Source organism: Saccopteryx bilineata, chromosome 4 (genome assembly GCF_036850765.1).
Source record: "Saccopteryx bilineata isolate mSacBil1 chromosome 4, mSacBil1_pri_phased_curated, whole genome shotgun sequence".
NCBI lineage: Eukaryota > Metazoa > Chordata > Mammalia > Chiroptera > Emballonuridae > Saccopteryx > Saccopteryx bilineata.
Genome location: NC_089493.1, coordinates 287504030 through 287525836, shown reverse-complemented (window position 1 = coordinate 287525836; position 21807 = coordinate 287504030). Strand labels below are relative to the sequence as shown.

At 53.4% G+C, this 21807-nt stretch overlaps 1 protein-coding gene across 1 annotated transcript in view; it reads left to right on the top strand.

Annotated features, from left to right (window-relative positions):
* Window positions 1-290: 290 nt before the first annotated feature.
* Window positions 291-21807, top strand: part of KCTD5 (potassium channel tetramerization domain containing 5) — a 35691-nt gene continuing 14174 nt past the window's right edge. The window contains exons 1-4 of the mRNA XM_066275186.1: window positions 291-567; window positions 15544-15652; window positions 17594-17685; window positions 21571-21666. Of these exons, the coding sequence (XP_066131283.1) occupies window positions 316-567; window positions 15544-15652; window positions 17594-17685; window positions 21571-21666 (549 nt within the window). The 5' untranslated portion in view covers window positions 291-315. The remainder of the gene's footprint in view (window positions 568-15543; window positions 15653-17593; window positions 17686-21570; window positions 21667-21807) is intronic.

Here is a 21807-nt window from a genome sequence, read left to right as displayed (position 1 = left end):
GACGCTGGCTGGCGGAGCTCTTCCCTTGGCCAGGATACGTCTTGGTTGCGACCTGAATTTCGGCCAGAGCCAGGGGAGGCCAGCAAGATCCTGTCGATCCCTACACGCGGCCACCCCGGACCACGCCGCACCTGACTTCGGCCGGAAGGGGGCACGATCGCCCGCTTTTTCGGACCTGAATTTCCGCGTACCGCGCGTGACGCTCCGGAGGGCGCTTTATTAGGGCGGACCCGTGGGCGGGACAGATCTCGGAGGAAGGTATTAAAGGCCGGACGCTTCCGGTGGAGGGGAGCTGTGGCGGGGCTTGCTGGGATCATGGCGGAGAATCATTGCGAGCTTCTACAGCCGGCCCCAGGCGGTTTCGGGGCGGGGTTGGGGGGCGGCTTGTGCCACCGCTGCAGCGTGGGGCTCGGCGCCCTGGTCCAGCGCCCCAGCAGCGTGTCTAAATGGGTTCGGCTCAACGTCGGCGGCACGTACTTTCTCACCACCCGGCAGACGCTGTGTCGGGATCCGAAATCTTTCCTGTATCGTTTGTGCCAGGCCGACCCCGACCTGGACTCGGACAAGGTGAGGGCTACGCAGGCCGCCCAGGAGGGGTCGGGTCGCCCTGGCCTGCGGCCCGCCGCACACCCCCTGCCCCATGCTGAGGGGATCCGTTCCGGCCTCCGAGACCTGCACTCCCCTCATCACCAGCTCGACCAGAGCCCCTAAACTCCCTGGCCTGGGCTGGGGGAAGAGAGGATGGTGCACTAGCACCTACTACTCTCGAGGGTCATCAGCCACTCCACCTCGCATCCCTCTTTCTAGCCCTTACTGCTGGTCGGTGGAGGATGTTTCCCACATTCCGGACTTTGCTGTGGATCTTCTTTCTTTTCCTCCCTAGATTCTCTTGCCTCTAGTATGTGAACACCTCTCTTCTCTGTCCCACTGTACTTACTGGGTTTGGAATCACAACGCCTGCATTCTTTTTTCACATTCCAAACGTTTGACTTGATGTTGGGGGGGGGGGGTTGTTTGACACGGTGGCCTGTCTTTGCCAGTGACTTGCATTTAGAGAATTGGTGCTCCATCGTTTTCAGCCACGACTCGCACCCCATGCATCACTCTAAGAAGGAGCTGTCCATAGAATGGTATTTCGAAGAGAATGTTGCTCATCGTAAGGGGTATATTGGGGGTGTCAAGGAAGGGCCAGGTAGGACATCTTTTTCAGTCTGCTTTATAATTATTCTAGTTTTTCCACTGCCCTTGCAAAAGGATAGACATACCTAGGTTGGTTTGCTGCTTGTCTTTCATCAAATATAATGCTCACACTGTTGTTTCCGATAGTAATAGAAATTATTTTGTTGATGACCATTACAAGACTTGTGTGGCTGAGAAAGAGTATCTGGAAGCTGTACAAGCTGTACAGGATTGAAACTCAGAAAAGGCTCTCTTAGAAAAATAGTTATTATCTATATTTATTTTAGGGAATTCACAAGCCTTACTCTTCCTGGAACTTTTAAGTTGGGCTACATGATAGCACTTGCCTTTGTTCCTTGAGAACCCAACATTTGCCAGGTATAAGGCTTCCGTGAAAAATTTATATCCTTTAAGTTTGAGAAGCATGATGGAAACCATCCTCATGGTGGCATGACCTATGATCAGGAAATGAGAACTCTTGAATTATTGCAAAACTACCCATCATGGATAGAGATGCCAGCCCTCTGGTCCTCTCCCCGCCCCATCCTACCCCTCATCCCTCAGCTATTTCCATTGCTCATTTGACTAAGCTCTATGAGAATTGACCTCCCAGAAAATGGCAGTCATCTCTAGGATAGAAATAGGCTTTTGTGAGCTATGATTTTCCTTTTGTAGAGTGGGTGTATATTTACTGTTTTTCTTTTCAAACAGTGGGTCTTCTCGGTCATTCACTACCATTTCTGTTCCAGAGTTCCTGTTCTGTATACCGAATCAGATGTTAAATTGCTTTTGTCCATTGGGCTGTTTTCAGGCAATGGCTAGTTATTCAATACTGAAACAGTTGATGGAGAGCCAATTAACTATAGTTTGCACAGTTACATCAATTAATTTATTTTACTGTTTCAAGATTACTTAAAAAAATTATGCCTTACTGTAATAGGAGTCCTCTGGGGGAGGGCAATGAATTTATCAGAATATATTTATTCTGTTGATTCTTCAGTTACCATGCATGTTACTATATTTGTTTTCTAAACTAGAACAGAAATTTAGAACATGAAGGTAAAGTAGCAGTTATAGTTTCTGTCTCAGGAAACATATAGTTGATAGTAAGTAAGGTGTGAATTTGCCAGGAAGAGTAATGCTAATTTGCATTAGTCAGGATTTATTTTTTTTCTTCAGATGAGAAGGTGTTTAAGATACTTTGTCTTTCCAGGTTTTTTCCACTTGGTTCTCATGAAAGAATGTCCTAAAAATTCACTTAGATGATTAAACCCTGAATGAGGAATCTGAGGATTAGGGAGGAGGGGAAGGAGTGTTTGGAGGAGTGGGGTGCTAGTAATTACAAAATGGAAAAGAAACAGGATGTTGATTCACACATAAAAATCTCAAACCCTGACTCCTAGGTAAGATCAATTAATGCATACCTGGCAGATAATCCTAGCTAGGGTTGAGGCTGAGCTGGGCCTGGTGGAAGATTTCCTGCTGGGCATTTGACTGACAGGTGTTTATTGAGCACTAGGCTTACAGGAGTGGTGCTTGGATAGGGGTTGGGTGGGGAGATTTGAGCAGGAGGAGTTCCAAGAAACAGAAGACCTGGATTTGAGGAGCCTGGCGGGTTTGGAGTGCGCTAGGACGATGCCTGTGGCTGGCTGTACACAGTCTAGTGGGGAGCTAGGTCGGGGAAGCCCTGGGGCAGAGGTGGAGTTCCAGGACATTTTTCTGGAGGAGTGCTTCTTCAGAGGTCAACAGGGTGTTAGGGAGGGTGGGGAGCTGGGCTGCGACTGGTCTCCCCTCCCCCTAAGTCTTCACATTCCCTGCCTCAGAACTGAGCCCGGACCACTGCCACCACCCCCCCAAACCCCGAAACCCTTAACCTTCTGTCTCACACTCTAACTCTGGAGCCACTGCTACCATGAAGCTCTCTACAGACAGCACTGGTGTGAACTCTCTTTTCCTCCATCTGGGCTGAGCCTGCGTTATTCATGTCAGCTGTCCTGGGTGATATTTTCTCCCATGCTCCCTCGGGCAGGCCAAGGTGTAACACTCCTTCCCGGAAGTGTTTTGTAAATACTTGATGTGTCTCTTTGAATTCTGTGGTACCTGGCCCGTAAGTATTGTTTGTTAAACAGGTTAGACTTTGTTTAGAGCTGAATCAGGCCTGACCTGTGGTGGCGCAATGGATAAAGCATCGACCTGGAAATGCTGAGGTCGCCAGTTCGAAACCCTGGGCTTGCCTGGTCAAGGCACATATGGGAGTTGATGCTTCCAGCTCCTCCCCCCTTCTCTCTCTCTGTCTCTCCTCTCTATAATGAATAAATAAAAAATTAAAAAAAAAAAAAAAAAAGAGCTGAATCAACCTGTTTCAGTGTGGAGATGCTTTAGGAGTTTGAGGGCAGTGGGAAATACGACATGCGAACGAAGTAGGATTGGAGAGGGTTTGGTCTCTGGTAGCTAAGCAAGGCCTGGAGAAAACTGTGGGTTGCCCATTTGCTTTTGTCCTCTGACGGGACATTGTCTGGCTTTGGGGTTGCGGATTATGTGTCATCAGACGGGCCTTTGAGGGGTGGGGCCATCACGGTGCTCCTGACGCCCCGTGCAGTTCTTTGTGCTCACTCCAGCTGTACTTACTGTCGGCAAGAGTCTCAGGGTTGAAAAGAACCTGAAGGGAATTTTATAGACGGGGTAAGGTAGGGTGGGGTGGGGTGGTGAAAGTAAGATATATAAATATATATATATATATTTTTAATTTTTTTTGTATTTTTTTATTTTAATTTTTTTATATTTTTCTGAAGTTGGAAACAGGGAGGCAGGCAGACAAACTCCCGCATGTGCCCAACTGGGATCCACCTGGCATGCCCACCAGGGGGCGATGCTCTGCCCATCTGGGGCGTTGCTCTGTTGCAACCAGAGCCATTCTAGCGCCTGAGGCAGAGGCCATGGAGCCATCCTCAGCGCCTGGGCCAACTTTACTCCAGTGGAGCCTTGACTGCGGGAGGGGAAGAGAGAGACAGAGAAGAAGGAGAGGGGGAGGGGTGGAGAAGCAGATGGGCGCTTCTCCTGTGTGCCCTGGCCGGGAATTGAACCCGAGACTCCTGCACGCCAGGCCGACGCATTACCACTGAGCCAACCGGCCAGGGCCAGTAAGATATATTTTTTAAAGATTTTATTAATTTTAGAGAGAGAGAGGGAGAGAGAGAGAGAAGGGAGAGAGGAGCAGGAGGCATCTTCTCATATGTGCCTTGACCAGGCGAGCCTGGAGCTTCGAACCGGCAACCTCAGCATTCCAGGTCGATGCTCCATCCACTGCGTCACCGCAGATCACACAGGAAGGAAGAAATTTTAAGCCACCTGGCAAGAGAAGTGGGGATTATTCTGAGTGGAAACTGTAACTGATCAGTGGTGAAGGGCCAGCGTGCTGAAGTCCTGCGAGTGTCTTGTGTACCGATGAGAACTATGCCAGCCTGTCTGAGGCCAGGAGCGGTGCCCTGAGACCCTGGGGCTTGTCAGATAACACTGTGCTGAAGCTGTGGCTCTGGCTATGTCTTAGCCCTGACCACGCATCGTGGTGGTTCAAGACCTGAAGGAATGGACGGACCCCTTGCGTGCGGGGAGCAGCCCCTCCGGTGCTTGCTCCCAGTGAGTGCTGGGGTCACCTCTTCACAAGGTGCCTAACTTGAAGGCTCCTTTGACCTGAGCCAGCACAAGAGGCAACTTGCTGGAAAGTCCTAAATCCTAAGAAAGCGTGAGAAGAGCTTTGTTCAGGACATGGGCCCCAGGCCCTCAGCTGTCCCACCCTCAGTCATCTGAGCAAGTGGGGGGTGGCGGGAGGAGGAAGTGGTGTCAGCCACAGCAGTTCCTCTTTCTGCCCACTGCACACGCCCCTCCAGCTCTCCTCGGGCAGGACAGTGACTGGTCCTGGTTCAGAGCAGCGGTCAGAACACGTGGTGCAGCTGCTTTTGCACGTAGAGTTGTAGGGGTACAGAGATGCCCGCCTGTGGCCAGGCTGTCAGTGGCTGCTTCCACCTGCGAGTAGGTGCTCACGGTTCCTTTCCAGGGTCTCTCCAGGTCAGCGGGGACGGGCCAGCAGGCTTTCGGGTCCTCTCAAGGAGCTGACCGCCTGGCACCAAGGGAGGGGTCTGTGTGACCAGGGTGCCAGCAGGCCACCTCGAGCACCGGTGCTCTCAGCAGGCCCTAACTGGGCAGCTCTCCTCACAGGACAGAGCACTCGGAACCCTGCAGTCTGGAGTCGGTGGGATGTGGGTGTTGGGTGGGATGGTGCCTTTTCCCTGACTTGGACTCTGCGCACAGCTTAACCGGCAGCGTGGCTGGGGGGGAGTTAATGTCCCTCTCTACGTCATGGAGGCGTGTGAGCATTAAGGAAGATGATGAATGGACCACCTGGCCCGCCCAGTGCTTGGTGCCGGGTTATTGCAGTCGGTAGAGTCTGCTCTCAGTGTCTTGACTTTTGTACTTTATTTTTAGAAAGAATGTACCGAGAATGGCTTTTTCCTCCCCCTCATGAAGTTTGTTGTTTGTCTCTTACACACACAGTCACCCAAAATGCATGGTGCCCCCGCCCCCCACCACACCGTCCCCCTGTCTCTCTTGCTTCCCAGCTGCCTCTTCATGCTCCACTCAGAGCCCCTGGCTGGTCTTAGGACAGCCCCTTAAGACAGCAGGGCCAGTTCCTGCTGCGGGCTCTGGAGCCCATGCCCTGCGGGAGGGGCACAGCTTCCTGGGCAGCCGCTGGGGTTTCTTGTAAGAAATGGGATCCCTTCGGGCCAAGGGAACACTGCTCCAGAGTGTACCTGTCATCGTCATGTGTGTTGGGATGGGCTCGATGCACCTGGCCGGCATCTAAGTGGGGGACACACCGACTGTCTCTCCTGCAGTTCTGTTCCGGTGGTTCTGGTTTCCTCAGCACTGGGCTTCAGGATCTTGTCCTGCTCTTGGGTGGCTGAGGATGGTCTGGAAGGATGAGCTGGGCCAGCCACTCATTTCTAGTAGATAGGACAAGGTAGGTTTTTCCAAACAGATGCAGGGGCGCTGAGCTCCAGACAGGCCTTGGGGAGGAGGGGATTGGGAGCAGCCACAGGCCTGCCCTTTGGTCCCAGAGCAGAGCGAGCGGAGGAGGGTGGACTCTGCCCTGGATGGGCCAGCAGGAGCGGAGCGGAGGACGGGTGGACTCTGTCCCGAATGGGGCAGCAGGGTTGAGTGCAGGCCGAGAGCAGAGGCCGCCTGGGAGGCGGCAGGGCGGTGGCCATGGAGACAGCGGGTGGGGAGGGCTCGGGGGCCCTGAGCCAGCAGTGGGCCGGGTCTGAACCCCAGGCCAGTGTCCTGCCCGCAGTGTGCTGCCTTCCTGCTCTGTGGCTGGTGCCCAGGGGACTGGAGACTCTGGCCTGGAGGAGGCCTCACTGCCGGGCTGACAGAGCCGCCGCAGGGTGTCCGCAGCCAGGGGCCCTGCTTTTTCCAGCTGGTGCTTCCACCCAGGGGGCACTGCTCTCACCTGCTGCCATCTCTAGTTGTTTTTCTAATGCCAGCACTTTTTATAAAAAAGATTTTATTCATTTTAGAGAAGGGGGGAGAGAGAGAGAGAAGGGGAGAGGAGCAGGAAGCATCAACTCCCGTATGTGCCTTAACCAGGCAAGCCCAGGGTCTCGAACTGGCAACCTCAGCATTCCAGGTCGGTGCTTTATCCACTGCGCCACCACAGGTCAGGTCTAATGCCAGCACTTTTAAAAAAGATTTTATTTGATTTTAGGGAGAGGAGAGGGAGAGAAAGGCAGAGGTTGGGGGGGGGGGGAGGAACAGGAAGCATCAGCCCTTAGTTGCTTCTCTCATGGGCCTTGACCAGGCAAGCCCGGGTTTCAAACCAGCGACCTCAGCGCCCCTGTTGACACTCTGTCCACTGTGCCACTGCTGGTCAGGCATAATGCCAGCGGTTTTACACTCACTCACATCACCGGGACAAGTAATGTGACATCTGTAGGAGATTTAAGTGCAGGTGGTCTGTATCTGAGATGTCTCTAGGGAGGGAGAAAACTGGGCAGATGGACGTCCCCTTGCCTTGTGACGGCAGTGTTCATAGCAGCTGTGACCTGGGCAGGGGCACGAGCCGGCAGGTCCACCACAGCCTTCTGCTCAGGACGGCCCTGCCCCTCAGCCAGCCTTCTCTAGGTGTGTCCAGTTCCGCCGAACTGAAGGGGCCTGTGAGCCATCTCCAGTACTGTCCCACCTTTGCTCCTGGTGCCCCTCATTTGAGTCATGTGTCACCCTAAATTCTGTTTCTAAGCTACACGGAATGGTGTCTGTCTGGGCTGGGGTGGCAGCAGGGGGGTCAGGGCGCTAATGTCCGAGGGAGTTTGTTCCCATGGGAGGTGGCCAGGGGCAGTGCTGAAGGTCGGAATCACCTGGGCCCCGACTATGCGCGGATCCCTAGTTTTTCCATGACTCCCGAGGGTGCCTGAGGGTGTCAGCTCTCTGGGTGCACACAGGGCACCGTGGGGTCTCCTGTAGGGAAAAGTAAGTCAGAACCCGCTCGCATCCGGCACGTGTGCAGCACGGTTGCTGTGTGAGGTCCCAGCCCCGCTCTGCGCATCTGGTGCCTGGAACAAGCCTCTGGTCTCTGGGCCTCTGTTTCCTCATTTGTTGTCAGTGATAGCTACCACTTCTGCTCAGGTATTTGAGAAACTGTAGAAAACAAAGCAGAAGAGAGGCCAGAGGTGAAGGTTTTATGTGCAAATTTGAGATAGATAATTTCAGAATAAAAACGAGGTGTTTCTAATTAGGTTGATCGCACATATTTGTGCACACAAAATCCTATGCTTTTGCGTTTAGATTTCAACGGGAGGATTTTTTTTTTTTTTTTTTTTGTATTTTTCTGAAGCTGGAAATGGGGAGAGACAGTCAGACAGACTCCTGCACGGGCCAGACCGGGATCCACCCGGCACGCCCACCATGGGGCGTCGCTCTGCCCGACCAGAGCCACTCTAGTGCCTGGGGCAGAGGCCAAGGAGCCATCCCCAGCACCTGGGCCATCTTTGCTCCAATGGAGCCTTGGCTGCGGGAGGGGAAGAGAGAGACAGAGAGGAAGGGGGGGTGGTGGTGGAGAAGCAAATGGGCGCTTCTCCTATGTGCCCTGGCCGGGAATCGAACCTGGGTCCCCCGCACGCCAGGCTGACGCTCTACCACTGAGCCAACCGGCCAGGGCCTCAACGGGAGGAATTTGACAGAAACTATATCTCGCATTTAACATAGGACACCCAGCCCTCTCAATTTTAAGTCTCTAATGCCCGTCCCTTTTCTCTTGCAACAAAGCAGTGGTCGTGTCCATTTGCTAGTGTTTTTGTGGACACCTGGAAGTGACTGAAGGGACCAAGTGCAGATGCTCTATTAAGTGCTCTCGCAGAGCGGGAGTGTGACATGTGAACAGTTATTTTCTGGTTAGAATCTTGTAGGAGAGCCTGACATTCTTGGCCCTTTTCCTTGCCATTTTCAAGACAAGCTTGTGGTTGTGTCACCGAGCGGCAGCCCTTAGGGCCAAGTGGCCTCCAGTTTACCCCAGAGCCTTATCTCGGCAGTGCATTCAGTTCTGTTAAGGGCCAAGTTTACGGCTGGGCTTGGTCTCAGGCTGTGTGAGTGGCCTGGTGCCTTACTGATCGCAGAGCATCGCTGGGCAGGCTCAGAGGAGTGCTGGGTGGGTCTCACTCAGTGCATCCCAGTCAGGTTGTCTTCTCTGCTTCCCCCAGGTCAGGGGTCCTGACTTTGCCCACCTGCCTCTCTCCTTTTTGTTTTTCTTTTTAAAAACTTTTTATTAATTTTAGAGAGAAAGGAAGAGAGAAGAGAGAGAGAAACATCAGTCCAATTCTGCATGTACCCTGGCCAGATATTGAACTGCTCTTTGGGATGAAGTTCTAACCAACTGAGCTATCTGGCCAGGGCAGCCCGTCTCCTCTTGAGACATATCTGCAGACACTGTGCTGCAGGTGGTGGCTCAGGCCTCATCTCTGTGTCCTGGTATCCATCCTGCTCAGGCCCAATGGCCCTATGACCTGGGCTCACAGATAGAGGCAGGGTTCAAACTTCTTCTGGAGGCCAGCGGCTTAGCTCAATCACATCTGGGTTCCCACAAACACACTAGCAAATGGACACAAACACTACTCTGTTGCAACAGAAAAGCCATGGTCACTGGAGACTTGAAATTAAGAGGGCTGGGTGTCCAGAGCTAAATGAGGGTTATAGCCCCTGCCCCATTGAAATCGAAGTGCAAAAGCATAGGATTTTCTGTGCGCAAATGTTTTCAATCAGCACCCCCTTGGCCCCCTGGGAGTGGGATTCAGGGATTGAGCCAACCTGGCATCAGTGAGCCACCCCCACTCCTCAGTGTCTGGATTAGAGGGGGGCATATGCTGGCTGCCATTAAATATTCAAGAGCCAAGTCCAGCAGTTCTATTTTTTTTGCCTTTACGGTAGATGTTCGTTTATTTATTTATCTATTTACTTATTTATCTAGAATGGGCCAGAGAGTGGAAGGGGTGGGGCTCCAGGAGGGGAGGGGCAGGGCGGGGTTTGGTTGGAGGGCCTTAGGGGATGAGGTGCCAAAGTAGAAGTGTTTTTTTTCCATTTGTGTGTTTGTTTTCAGAGAGAGAGGGAGGGGCAGATAGACACACAGAAAGGGAGAGAAATGAGAAGCATCAACTCATAATCATGTCACTTTAGTTGTTCTTGATTGCGTTCTCATACATGCCTTGACCAGGAGGCCCCAGCAGAGCCAGTGACCCTTTTGCTCTAGCCAGCTACCTTGGGCATCAAGCCAGTGACTATGGGGTTATATCTATTATCCCATGTTCAAGCTGGTGAGCCTCCCCTGCACTCAAGCTGGTGAGCCCTTGCTCAAGCTGGGGTTTTCAAACCTGAGACCTCAGTGTCCCAGATCAACGGTCTGTCTACTGCGCCACCACCTGGTCAGGCTGGGTAGAAATATGTTTTTAAAGCCAGCACATTCCAAGTAGGTCAAATGCTAATCCAGCAAACAGTGGGGAAAGTCAGTCATGGGAAATGATTTGAAGAGAATACAGTCTTATTAATTCTCGCTATCCCCCCCCCCCAATGAGAAACCCAACCTAGCCACTTTCAAGTAGCTTGTGCTTGTGATGTAAATCAAGGAAAGAACAAAGAGGGAGAAAGAAGACAACCAGGAGTCTTGCCACCAAGCCAGTGTTGAGTCTGGGTCAGGTCCTGGCTCTGTGAGTGTGGCCACCCCACGTGTTCATCATCAGGCTCTCCTTCCGGGGCTGGTGCAGCCGTGCGGAGTGACGGAGTGACATTAATACAGCGTGCTGACAGCTGGGCCGCAGTCACGCCCCAGTTGCTAGTGCAGATATCCCTGTGGTGGTTCTCTCTGTGATCGTGCACACGTAAGCCAAAGACGTCTGCATTTGGCGTGACTTATATTTCGTGTTCTATAATTTATTTTTACTTCCACATTGACAGCACATCCACATGAGGTTTTGAGGGGCTGAGGCCTGGCATATGTGTCAGTTGCGGTCTGGTCAGCTCACCCAGCAGCGATGTCTGAGGGTGTCCATGGCCCACTCTTGTCAGCGCTCCTCGACTCTGGAGCAAGCTGCTCATGCTCAGGTTCTTGGAGATGTGGCTTTTACAGAGGCTGCTCTTGTGCTTCTAAGTAACAGTCATTCTGTTCTCATCTGGCTGCAGCTGGAGATCAGGGCCTCTGGGGTTTCTGGGTCACGGTGTAGGTGCTCTGGCACTTATCACAGAGGTTGAAATCTCTCTTTTGGGCCATGGCTGGTTGGCTCATTGGTAGAGCATCAGCCTGGCATGTGGCTGTCCCAGGTTCAATTCCTGGTCAGAGCACACAGGAGAAGTGCACATCTGCTTCTCCCCCCTCCTCCCTTCATCTTCTCTCCCTCCCTCTCTCTCTTCCTCTCCTGCAGCCATAGCTCAATTGATTCGAACACATCAGCCCTGGGTGCTGAGGATGGCTCCATGGAGCCTCTGCCTCAGGTGCTAAAAATAGTTTGGTTGTGAGCATAGTCCCAGATGGGGGTTGCTGGGTAGATCCCAGTCAGGGTGCATGTGGGAGTCTGTCTATCTCCCTTCCTCTCACTTGCAAAAGAAGAAGAAGAAAAAAATGAAATCTCTCTTCTGGTGAGCCCAGTGTTGAGAGTACAGCTCCCATATGCTGCTGCCTATCCCATTCTAACCCTGCCATCTGGGCCCTGTTTCGTAATGAAGCCCATTTGATCAAAATGAGTTCACAGAAGAAATTAGTCCAGAGAGCACTGACATGACTCCCATGGAGGAAGCTGCTCTGAGTCTCCTTATGTGCTGCTCATCAGTGGCAAAGCTAGACAGGCGGGCTTGTCACCGGTAGAGAGGAGGTGCAGCCTATCAAGGCCGCTTGCTCCTCAACATCTCGGGGCTCCCTTGTGAACCCCCAGGTCCAGGCCCAGGGGGGTGGGCCTTGAGGCAGCCTGGCACGTGGGCTTTGTGGCCTCCCTCCTGGGAGCGAGTGCTGGGGCCACATTGCTAGGACCAGTATGAAGGGAACCACTGGGCTAAGTGTCCTGCCCTCGGTCTGGTGATGCCTGGGCAGACCTGGAGCTCAGAGTGGTGTCATGTGGGAGAAACACAGCGTGAGGAGGGTCCCTTTAGAAGCCCGCTCAGGTTGTGCCGCTCAGGTTGTGCATGTCTTTGTGGAGGGCAGCCCAGCAGCAGGCGTGTCTGGAGTGACAGCAGGCTCAGGATGACCCAAGAGCCGGTATGTTCCGGCAGTGTGGCGTGCACCCCACGCTGGGCGGTCAGGGTTCTGTGTGAGTGTGTATGCCCGGCCCCGGGCACCTCTCTCTCTAGAGCAGGGGTTGGGAACCTTTTTGGCTGAGAGAGCCACGAACACCACATATTTTAAAATGTAATTCCGTGAGAGCCATACAACGACCCATGTATGTTAGGCATTATCCAATAAAAATTTGGTGTTGTCCTGGAGGACAGCTGTGATTGGCTCCAGCCACCCGCAACTATGAACATGAGCAGTAGGAAATGAATGGATTGTAATACATGAGAATGCTTTATATTTTTAACATTATTTAAAATTTTTTATTTATTTATTTTAGAAAGGAGAGAGGGGGGGGAGAGAGAGGAGAGAGAGATAGGGGGAGGAGCAGGAAGCATCAACTCCCATATGTGCCTTGACCAGGCAAGCCTGGGGTTTCGAACCAGTGACCTCAGCATTTCCAGGTTGACGCTTTATCCACTGCGCCACCACAGGTCAGGCTATTATTATTTTTATTAAAGATTTGTCTGTGAGCCAGATGCAGCCATCAAAAGAGCCACATCTGCTCGCGACCCCTGCTCTAGAGGGGCTCCTGGCCCAAGCTTTCTAAATCAGTGCGTTTGATCGAGCATCTCAGGGCAGTGTCTGCAAGGTTTTTGGAAAAACAGTTTGTATTAAAAAATAGAACAAGGTTTCAAGTATAAATCCACATGGATTTTTTTTGTGTGTGTGATGGAGACAGAGAGAGGGACAGAGAGGGACAGACAGACAGGAAGGGAGAGAGATGAGAAGCATTAATTCTTCGTTGTGACACCTTAGTTGTTCATAGATTGCTTTCTCATGTGTGCCCTGACAGGAGGGCTATAGCAGACTGAGTGACCCCTTGCTCAAACCAGATGAGCCTGCGCTCGAACCTGGCCCCTCCACGTTCTAGTCCGATGCTTGATCCACTGTGCCACCACCGGTGAGGTCACATAGATTTTTAAGGTGAGCCACACAAGGTGCTGCTTAACTGACTCAGAGCTGCTTAGATCAGAAAGAGACATGCAGCGTGTCCCTTGAAGCCCTCCTCACCCATGCCTCTTTCCGGATAAGCCTCAGATTTTGACGCTAAGCCCCAGTGCCAGCTCCTCCATGCCCGGTGCAGGCTCCCCCTTCGGTTCTGTCCTTGCCCAGGCTGCTGTCCCTACCCTGGCCCCCAGTCTGCTGTATGCTGCAGTTCCGCTGGCTCTCCTGCTTTTCCCTCCTCTGTCCCACCCTGTCCCTCCAAGATTATTAGGCCTGTGTCACCTTTGTGTATTATCTCGTGCTGCTTAGCCGTTGGCACTCAAATGTCCTTTTCTTCTTCTGCCAGGTCCCAGCTACAAGTGCAGGGGTTTTGGCTTTTGTAGCCTTGAGTCTGGAGTCTGACCACACTGAGGCTGGCCCTGAGGCCCAGGTGCCTTGTGACAGGGAGGCTCCCTGGGGTGTCCTGACGGTGGAGATGAGCCTCATCCCCTCTGATCTTTTCTACTTGACCTTCTGCCAACTGTCTGTGAGGTAGCAGAGGGCTGATGAATAATTCCTGAGCTTGGTGATGTGCAGATGTCATGGTGCTGCTCTTTCATATAGGGGCTGGGGGTGGGGGAGCGCCCCTCGAGTCCATGTTTCTGCAGCTTCGTCTCTCTTTCCAGACGTTGGCCCCATTGTAGGAAGTGGTGTCTGTTTTCACCAGTAGGGAGGCATCTGAAGCACCATTTTCCCCATAGGTGGTCTGTGGGCCCTTTAGCCTTGCTTGGAGCACAGCAGAGGTCCAGAGGGCTGGGAGTCAGGGCTCCATAGGACAGTGTGTGACCAGTGCTTCCTTGGATGGGGGATGGGTGGAGTCACAAGATGAATTTGGGAAGTCTGTGTGGTTGGGACACTGCCTTGGGAGACTAGAAGTCCACAGTGGGGGGAGGGGAGCAGGCAGTGGCTTGAAAATGGGCTGAGTGCCGGGCCTGCAGGAGAGAAGGGCCCAGGTGCTCTGGGCTGAGCGAGCAGGCCTGCACACAGACCAGCAAGGCCCAGGCCCAAGTGTCTCCATGTTTGGAGCCCTAACTGATCTTATCTAAGAACAACTTTCTGAAGGTGAACTTAGAGAAGAAATCCCTAAAACTATTGGTTTTATCACACAAATCCCACAATTTAATGTTCATGAATGAAAAATAGGGTCCTAACATGGAGTATTGCTTTGTGGTCACGCCTCTTGCCTCCTCGTGTTCTCTGCGGCCTGTGGGCATGTCATAGCTAAGAGGTTTAGGTGTTTCCATGGTGCCACCGCCCCTGCAGAGATGCCTGATGCTGTCCTGGGTCTGTGGCCAGCAAACTGCTCTCGTGTTCTTTGTGGCCCTCGACTGCTGCGGACCTCTTGTGAGCCCTGAGAGCCGCTTTCTGGACAGGGAGGCCACATCAACTCTCAGTTTGGTTTTCGGAGTCATAGCCTCATCATGTAGACCTCAGCACTCTGACCTCCTTGGGGCTGTTGGGAGGAGCAGGGTTCTCATTGGCCTGGATGAGCTGGAAGAATCGAAGGAGAAGCTCTTCGATTCTTCATCCACCCACTAGCCCCACTGTAAGCTGCCTGGCTGGGTCATTCATCAACCCAAATTGGGTATGCAGCCAACACATCTGTGGCGTCCTGGCAGCATCGGATCCGTTGCCTCAGGAGAATCCCAGTCCCTGCCATGCCAGTGTGGCTTGTTCACCATAGACTCCTTCACACCTGTTACTCCGCGCCGCCTCCATGAGGTCTGCTTTGGTGGTGTCATTGTTTGGGGACTGCCCCACCATAATGTCTACTTGCCTTGGCCACAGCTGCAGCCTCAGAAAGGCCCCTAGTCCCGGGGGTGGAACCAGGGCTGGCCCAGGTATAGGAAGAGCACCCTCTAATGATCTGTTTTGTAGACAGCTTGGAATCTAGGACCGTTGCCCAAAGGGTGAGGCTCCTTTGGTGGTCAGGGTCACTGGGAAAGTGGGGAAAACGAGGTTCTGTTCCATGTGCCTCTGATCTGAGCCGTCGTTCCTGACAACCATTCCTGCACACTTGCCCAGGGAGGAGCCCCAAAATGAGAAGGGCAGGCCCTGGCCACAGAGGCCCATGTCTTGGTGTCCTTCAGAAATGCACCTGTCAGTGTCAACCCTGCCTTCAAGAGCTATCCATGAAGGAGAATCTGTTAGTCACTCTTGTGGGGTGGCTTCTAAAATGAAGAAGGATCAACTCTTAGACGTCTTTGGAGCTGTGAGGAAAGAGGCTTCATACATGGTCACCTTACCTCACAGTGAATAAAGGAAGGGTACCTTGTTACAAAATAGAACTTAAACTTGGCTGAGACCTGAAATGGTGACAAATTAGAGTTGGAGGTTGGAGATGTAGGAGGCATGCAACACCACTTAGGAGTTCCCTAAGGTGCCATGGATGTTGAACTGGCTGTGGGTTAGACACAACCCAAATGCTTCTAAAACACCTTTTAAATGTGGCCTGGCCTGGGTTAGCTGTGCGATGACTGCTTTCTTGTCCAGGATTCATGTTGGTGCTTTGTTCTTTGCAGGATGAAACAGGTGCCTATTTAATCGACAGAGATCCCACCTATTTTGGGCCCGTGCTGAATTACCTGAGACACGGAAAGCTGGTCATTAACAAAGACCTCGCAGAGGAAGGTGAGCTGAGGGCCGGATCCAGTGAAGGTGCTGACTGGACCCCTCTAGGCCTAAGCGGCCCTCAAGATGCAGGCCCTGTGCATCGGGGGCCAGGCTGGCACCCGAGCATCCCTGTCTCTGGCAGAAGTCCTAGATGCCCAGGTCCCCTCACTCCCCTGGCCTTCTCATAGATGTGTTCCATGAGGCAGCAGACACTAGTGGCAGGGAGGTGATGCGGCCTCTTCCCCTTCTCTCCTTCAAGAAGCGGATGCTCATTAGAGCTGGCTGGCCCATCAGGACAGCTGTTGCAGAAGGGCGTGGGGACTTTGATCCAGGCCCTTGCAGCCCCACTCCCTGGCTGCAGGGCCCCCTGGCTGTGGGTGGAGCCGTGGGCTCCCTCTTTCAGGTGTCTAGTTAGGGATGTGTGAGGGTGGGGGCTCCTCCCTTGGGAGACCGCCCATTCTCACAGCACTCTGGCTAAAACAGTCTGAGGGTCATGTGTTAGGAACGTGCCCATCATGCCGGTCGCCCAGGTGTCCCTCAAAAGCTCAATCACCCCAAGTCGGCTCTCCTTCCAGGGCACCACTGTGCCAGCACCTCTTAGTTCTGTCTGCATTTAAAATGCTGCTCTGCATTCTGACTCTGGTCACAGGGAGCAGGGATGCCAGGTGCAGCCATGTGGGCACCAGGTCTGAGGCTGGTGTCTGCATGCTCTGGTGTGGGCTGGGCTCCAAGCACCAGAGAGGTCTGGAGAGGTTCAGGACCCTGACTCAGAGTGGGCCCTGGCTCCTCTGCTCTGCTCGCATCCTGGAGGGACAGCCAGTGCTGAGCTGTGTCCTCCTTCAGCTCTCGTCATGTCTTGTTCCATGTCCTTTCTGGGCTCCGGGCCCCGTTTTCCTTGCTCACTTGCTTGCATGCTTTGGGACACCCTTCCTTTGTGTTGTGTGTGGGCAGCTCGAGGCCGAACAATTTGAGGCTGAACTTCGCAGCCTCTTCTCAGTGCAATTTGCTTAGAAATGGGTACTTGATGTGACCACGCCCTGCCACTTAGCCTAACCTGCCTTCCTACTGGCCCGGGAAACACTGTTTTCAGGAGAAATGCCCATGTGAACATCATTTCCTGGTTCTACCCACCTTCACCCTCTGTCGCCTCACCTGAGGACCTAGATAGCAGCCTGAGCGGGTCCAGCAGCTGGAGTTCATGGCTCTAAGCTCTTGGTGCTGCCAGTGGAGGGACCGTACCATGTGGAGTGAGGTCTGGCCAGGATGACCAGGCGTGGCAGCCAAAGGCACACTCTGAACCTTCTGGAATATCCACGAGGAGTGCTTGAAGCAGAGCCCCTCCAATTTTTTCTTTAGAATTCCTGGAGATTTCAAATTTTCCTAAATAGGGTACATTGTAAATGGCCGTCTTTGGGAAGAAAGGAGTTCCTAAATTGGCAAGAGTCCTGGAGCAAAGGGCCACCCTTCATCCAGCCAGAGTCTCTTGCTTGAATAGGGAAACCCATGTGCCAAGTGACTCAGAGACTACGAGGCTGCCTGACCAGGCCTGAGCCTCTCGTGGAGGGGAGGGGAGAGCTGACCGGCTGGAGCCGACAGCTGTAAGAGAAAATGCCTGTGTTCCGTCCACCACGCCCATTGTGTGGCTCCAGTCCGTCCTCACAGACCTGACTGTGAGCCAGATGTCCTGTGGGTGAGTTCTGCACCCAGCAGGTCACTTGGAGGGATTCGTGCAGGAGTGCGTTCAATAAACACGTTGCTTTCCATCTGAGCCCTCTGCCCCCAGTCCTGAGCAGCCCCCCTGAGAGCCAACAGTGTCTGCATGGAGACTGTTAGGGGGTTGGGATGGGGGCTGAGGAACCTTTAGTGGGCCCGGCACAGGCCACAGGTCCACGGTGGGGCTGAAATGAAATGTTTATTCTTTGATCTGGTGAAAATTACAGTTATCTTCCTCTATTCCAGGAGTGTTGGAGGAAGCGGAGTTTTATAACATCACCTCATTAATAAAACTTGTAAAGGACAAGATTAGAGAACGAGACAGTAAAACGTCCCAGGTGAGTGCAGTGACGACTGTGTGGAAGCTGCCACGGCGAGCGCGCGTGCGCCTCTCTCCGCTCCCGCTTCGCTGACAGGGCAGCTGGTCAGCCTTCTCATGAGGCCTTGCGATCTGGCTGTCTGGCTGTCCTTTCTTCTTCTTTTCTTTTTTTTTTCCCTTATATTTTTCTATAGCGAGAGAGAGAGAGACAGGAAGGTTGAGAGATGAGAAGCATCAACTTATAATTGAGTCACTTTTAGTTGTTCATCGATTGTTTCTCATATGTGCCTTGACAGGGGGGGCAGGGGGGCTCCAGCCAAGCCAGTGACCCCTTGCTCAAGGCAGTGACCTTGGGCTTAAGCCAGAGACCATGGGATCATGTCGATCATCCCATGCTCTAGCCAGCGACCCTGTGCTCAAGCTGGATGAGCCTGTGCTCAAGCCGGCAACCTCGGGATTTTTTTTTTTTTTGTATTTTTCTGAAGCTGGAAACAGGGAGAGACAGTCAGACAGACTCCCGCATGCGCCCAACCGGGATCCACCCGGCACGCCCACCAGGGGCGATGCTCTGCCCACCAGGGGGCGATGCTCTGCCCTTCCGGGATGTCGCTCTGCCACGACCAGAGCCACTCTAGCGCCTGGGGCAGAGGCCAAGGAGCCATCCCCAGCGCCCGGGCCATCTTTGCTCCAATGGAGCCTTGGCTGCAGGAGGGGAAGAGAGAGACAGAGAGGAAGGAGGGGGTGGGGGTGGAGAAGCAAATGGGCGCTTCTCCTATGTGCCTTGGCCGGGAATCGAACCCGAGTCCCCCGCACGCCAGGCCGACGCTCTACCGCTGAGCCAACCGGCCAGGGCCTAACCTCGGGATTTTGAACTGGGTCCTCAGTATCCCAGGTTGACACTCTATCCACTGTGCCACCACCAGTCAGGTCTGGCTGCCCTATCTTGATGGCCATCTTCCTCTCTAATCGTACTAGTGCCTAATGGCACAGTGGCAGGCATGAAGGGTGAATGTATCTAGCTCTGTCCAGCCTATTCTTAGGACGCCCCAGCCCAGTGAGATGGGACAGACAGGAAAGGAAAATCCAGTGGGGTGAGGACATGGTGGGGAAGAGGGAAGCCCCTGAGGGGCAGTGAATGTGGATGTTGCAGGTAGGGCACTCAGGTACAAAGGGCCTGCAGGCTGTGTGCCGGCCCGTTCAGAGAGCCAGTGTGTGTGTGAGGTGGAGAGCAAGGGGGAAGCTGGCTTGAGCTGGGGCAGGCAGTGGGGGCAGGGGCCCTAGGACTGTGTCCCTGTGATGAGGACTCAGCTCTGCTGGGAAACAAGTGCTTGTCGGTTCTCTTTGTGTTACTTGTGTGCCTATCCACTGCGCCACCGCCTGGTCAGGCTATTTATTTATTTTTAATAAAGTTTATTTTGCCTGACCAGGCAGAGGACCCAGGTTAAAAACCATAAGGTCGCCTGACCAGGCTATGGCGCAGTGGATAGAGCATCGGACTGGGATGCTGATGACCCAGGTTTGAGATCCCGAGGTCACCAGCTTGAGCGCAGGCTCATTTGGATTGAGCAAAGCTCACCAGCTTGAGCCCAAGGTTGCTGGCTTGAGCAAGGGGTCACTCGGTCTGCTGTAGCCCCCCCGGTCAAGGCACATATGAGAAAGCAATCAATGAATAACTAAGGTGTCGCAATGAAAACTGATGATTGATGCTTCTCATCTCTCTCCATTCCTGTCTGTCCCTATCTATCCCTCTCTCTGACTCTGTCTCTGAAAACAACAACAACAAAAATAAAACCACGAGGTTGTCGACTTGAGTGCAGGCTCATCTGGCTTGAGCAAGGGATCAATGGCTCAGCTGTAGCCCCCCGGTCAAGGCACATATGAGAACGCAATCAATGAACAACTAAGGTGCTGCAATGAAGAATTGATGCTTCTCATCTCTCTCTCTTCCTGCCTGTCTGTCCCTGTCTGTTCCTCTCTCTGTCTCAGTCACTAAAAAAAAAAAGTTTATTTAGAAAGTCACAGAGGTAGTAGTAAGCTGTAGAAGAAATGGGCTCAGGAAATAAGTTACAGAGGCAAAAGAAGGGCCCTGGGAGCTTGGGAGAAGTAGAGAGGCAAGGGAACTGCGCCTGGGGAGGCAGGTGGGGAAAGGCGCCCCAGCTCCAGGGCGAGCGCCTCCAGGGCTGCTGTTATAGCTGGAGAGTCTTGGTCCACTTAAAACCCTTTTGGCTGTGGCCAGAGAGCTCGGGTGGTTAGAGCGTCATCCCAAAGTGCAGGGGTTGCCAATTTGATTCCCAGTCAGGGCACATTCGATCTCTCTCTTCCCCTTCCTTTCTCACTGAAATCAACAACACAATCTTTCACACTCCCCTTGCCCCTGACTGTAGGCACCTGAAACCCTGAGTCAGAGCTCTCGGTCTTTGTGAAGAGGCTCACTGATAGCCTGGCCACTGAGTGGCTGGTCAGGGGCCGGGCCTGGGGAGGGCCCACTGCGGTGATAGCCTGGGAGGCTGGGGTCACCCCCTGCGCAGCCCCCAGCCCTGCTGTGGGAGCCACTCAAGTGCCAGGACAGTTGAGAGCAGACATGTCCGTGAGCTCCCTGGTCGTCTCCAGCCCGTTGGCCTCCTCTGCCCAGCAGCCCCACAGAACGGGCTGTTACCGCGTAGACGTGTGCCTACGTCTTCCCTTGCGCCGTGGAGGTAGAGGAGCCCCTTGTCACAGGGCCAGTGAGGATTAGAGGGCTTAGGTCAGGTAGTATGCCATCATCACTCCCTGTCTCTCAAATAAGAGCACTGTACTGTAGGCTGTGACCCTACCGTGTCACTTGAGTGTTACTGGTATGTATCACTGCCTTAATGTCAGAGAACAGCCTGGCGCTCCTGTGGCCCCTTTCCCTGGTTACACATGTGTTACTTGGGGTGGCTGCCTCCTTCTGCTGGAGTAATAGCTCCATGGGGGCCGACCTGCCCCGGGCTCCCAGCACCAGATGCCCTGCCTGGAATGGAGCCCGGAGAAGGTCGGGTGGTGACTGAGTCAAAAGATACATCAATTTGCCTGACCAGGCAGTGGTGCAGTGGATAGAGCGTTGGACTGGGATGCAGAGGACCCAGGTTCGAGACCCCGAGGTCGCCAGCTTGAGCACAGGCTCATCTGGTTTGAGCAAGGCTCACCAGCTTCAGTCCAAGGTCACTGGATCCAGCAAGGGGTTACTCGGTCTGCTGAAGGCCCGTGGTCAAGGCACATATGAGAAAGCAATCAGTGAACAACTAAGGTGTCGCAACGAAAAACTGATGATTGATGCTTCTCATCTCTCTCCGTTCCTGTCTGTCTGTCCGTCCGTCCCTATCTGTCCCTCTCTCTGACTCTGTCCCTGTAAAAAAAAAGATACATCCATTTTTTGGAAGCCAGTTCAGTTCAAGGGAGGGCTCGTGTCTGAACTGCTGTGCACATCTGAAAGCGTGGCTGGGAGCAGGGGTTGGGTGGGTCCTGCATTGCTCTCAGGCCTCCCTGTCCGTCCCTCCCAGCTGGTGGATTCAGGGCCTTGGTGTGGTTCCCCTGTGGAACAGAGATGGATAGTCATGTGCAGGCACGTTTAGACACAGGTGCTCTGAGCACTTCCAGGACATGACTCATTTTATTTTGAAATTTAGAAATAGAAATATATTTGGAGGCAGACGAGGAAGCAGGAAATGGCAGCGGCCCCAGCATCTTTGTTTTGTTTTGGTGTATGTGTTTGGGGATGCTTGTAGGCATCGTGACTGGAGCCTGAGAGGTGGAAGGAAACGTCAGCATCATCAGTTCTCCTGCTGCACTCTCCCCAGGATCGGCAGCCCAGGCAAGGTTGCCGGCCCAGGGCGGGAGCAGCGGAGCGTGTGGGCTGTCTCACCTGTGGCCCTTGTTCTTGCAGGTGCCTGTGAAGCACGTGTACCGTGTGCTTCAGTGTCAGGAGGAAGAGCTCACACAGATGGTGTCCACCATGTCCGATGGCTGGAAGTTTGAGCAGGTAACCCCCCACCCCCATGCTGTGTTGATGTGAGCCTGTTAATTACAGTGGTTCCACCTGGCTCCTCAGGGCTGCTGGCCCCCGGGACCTGTAAGTAAGGAGGCACTGGGTGCCTGTGGACCCTGGAAACATGGTTTACTG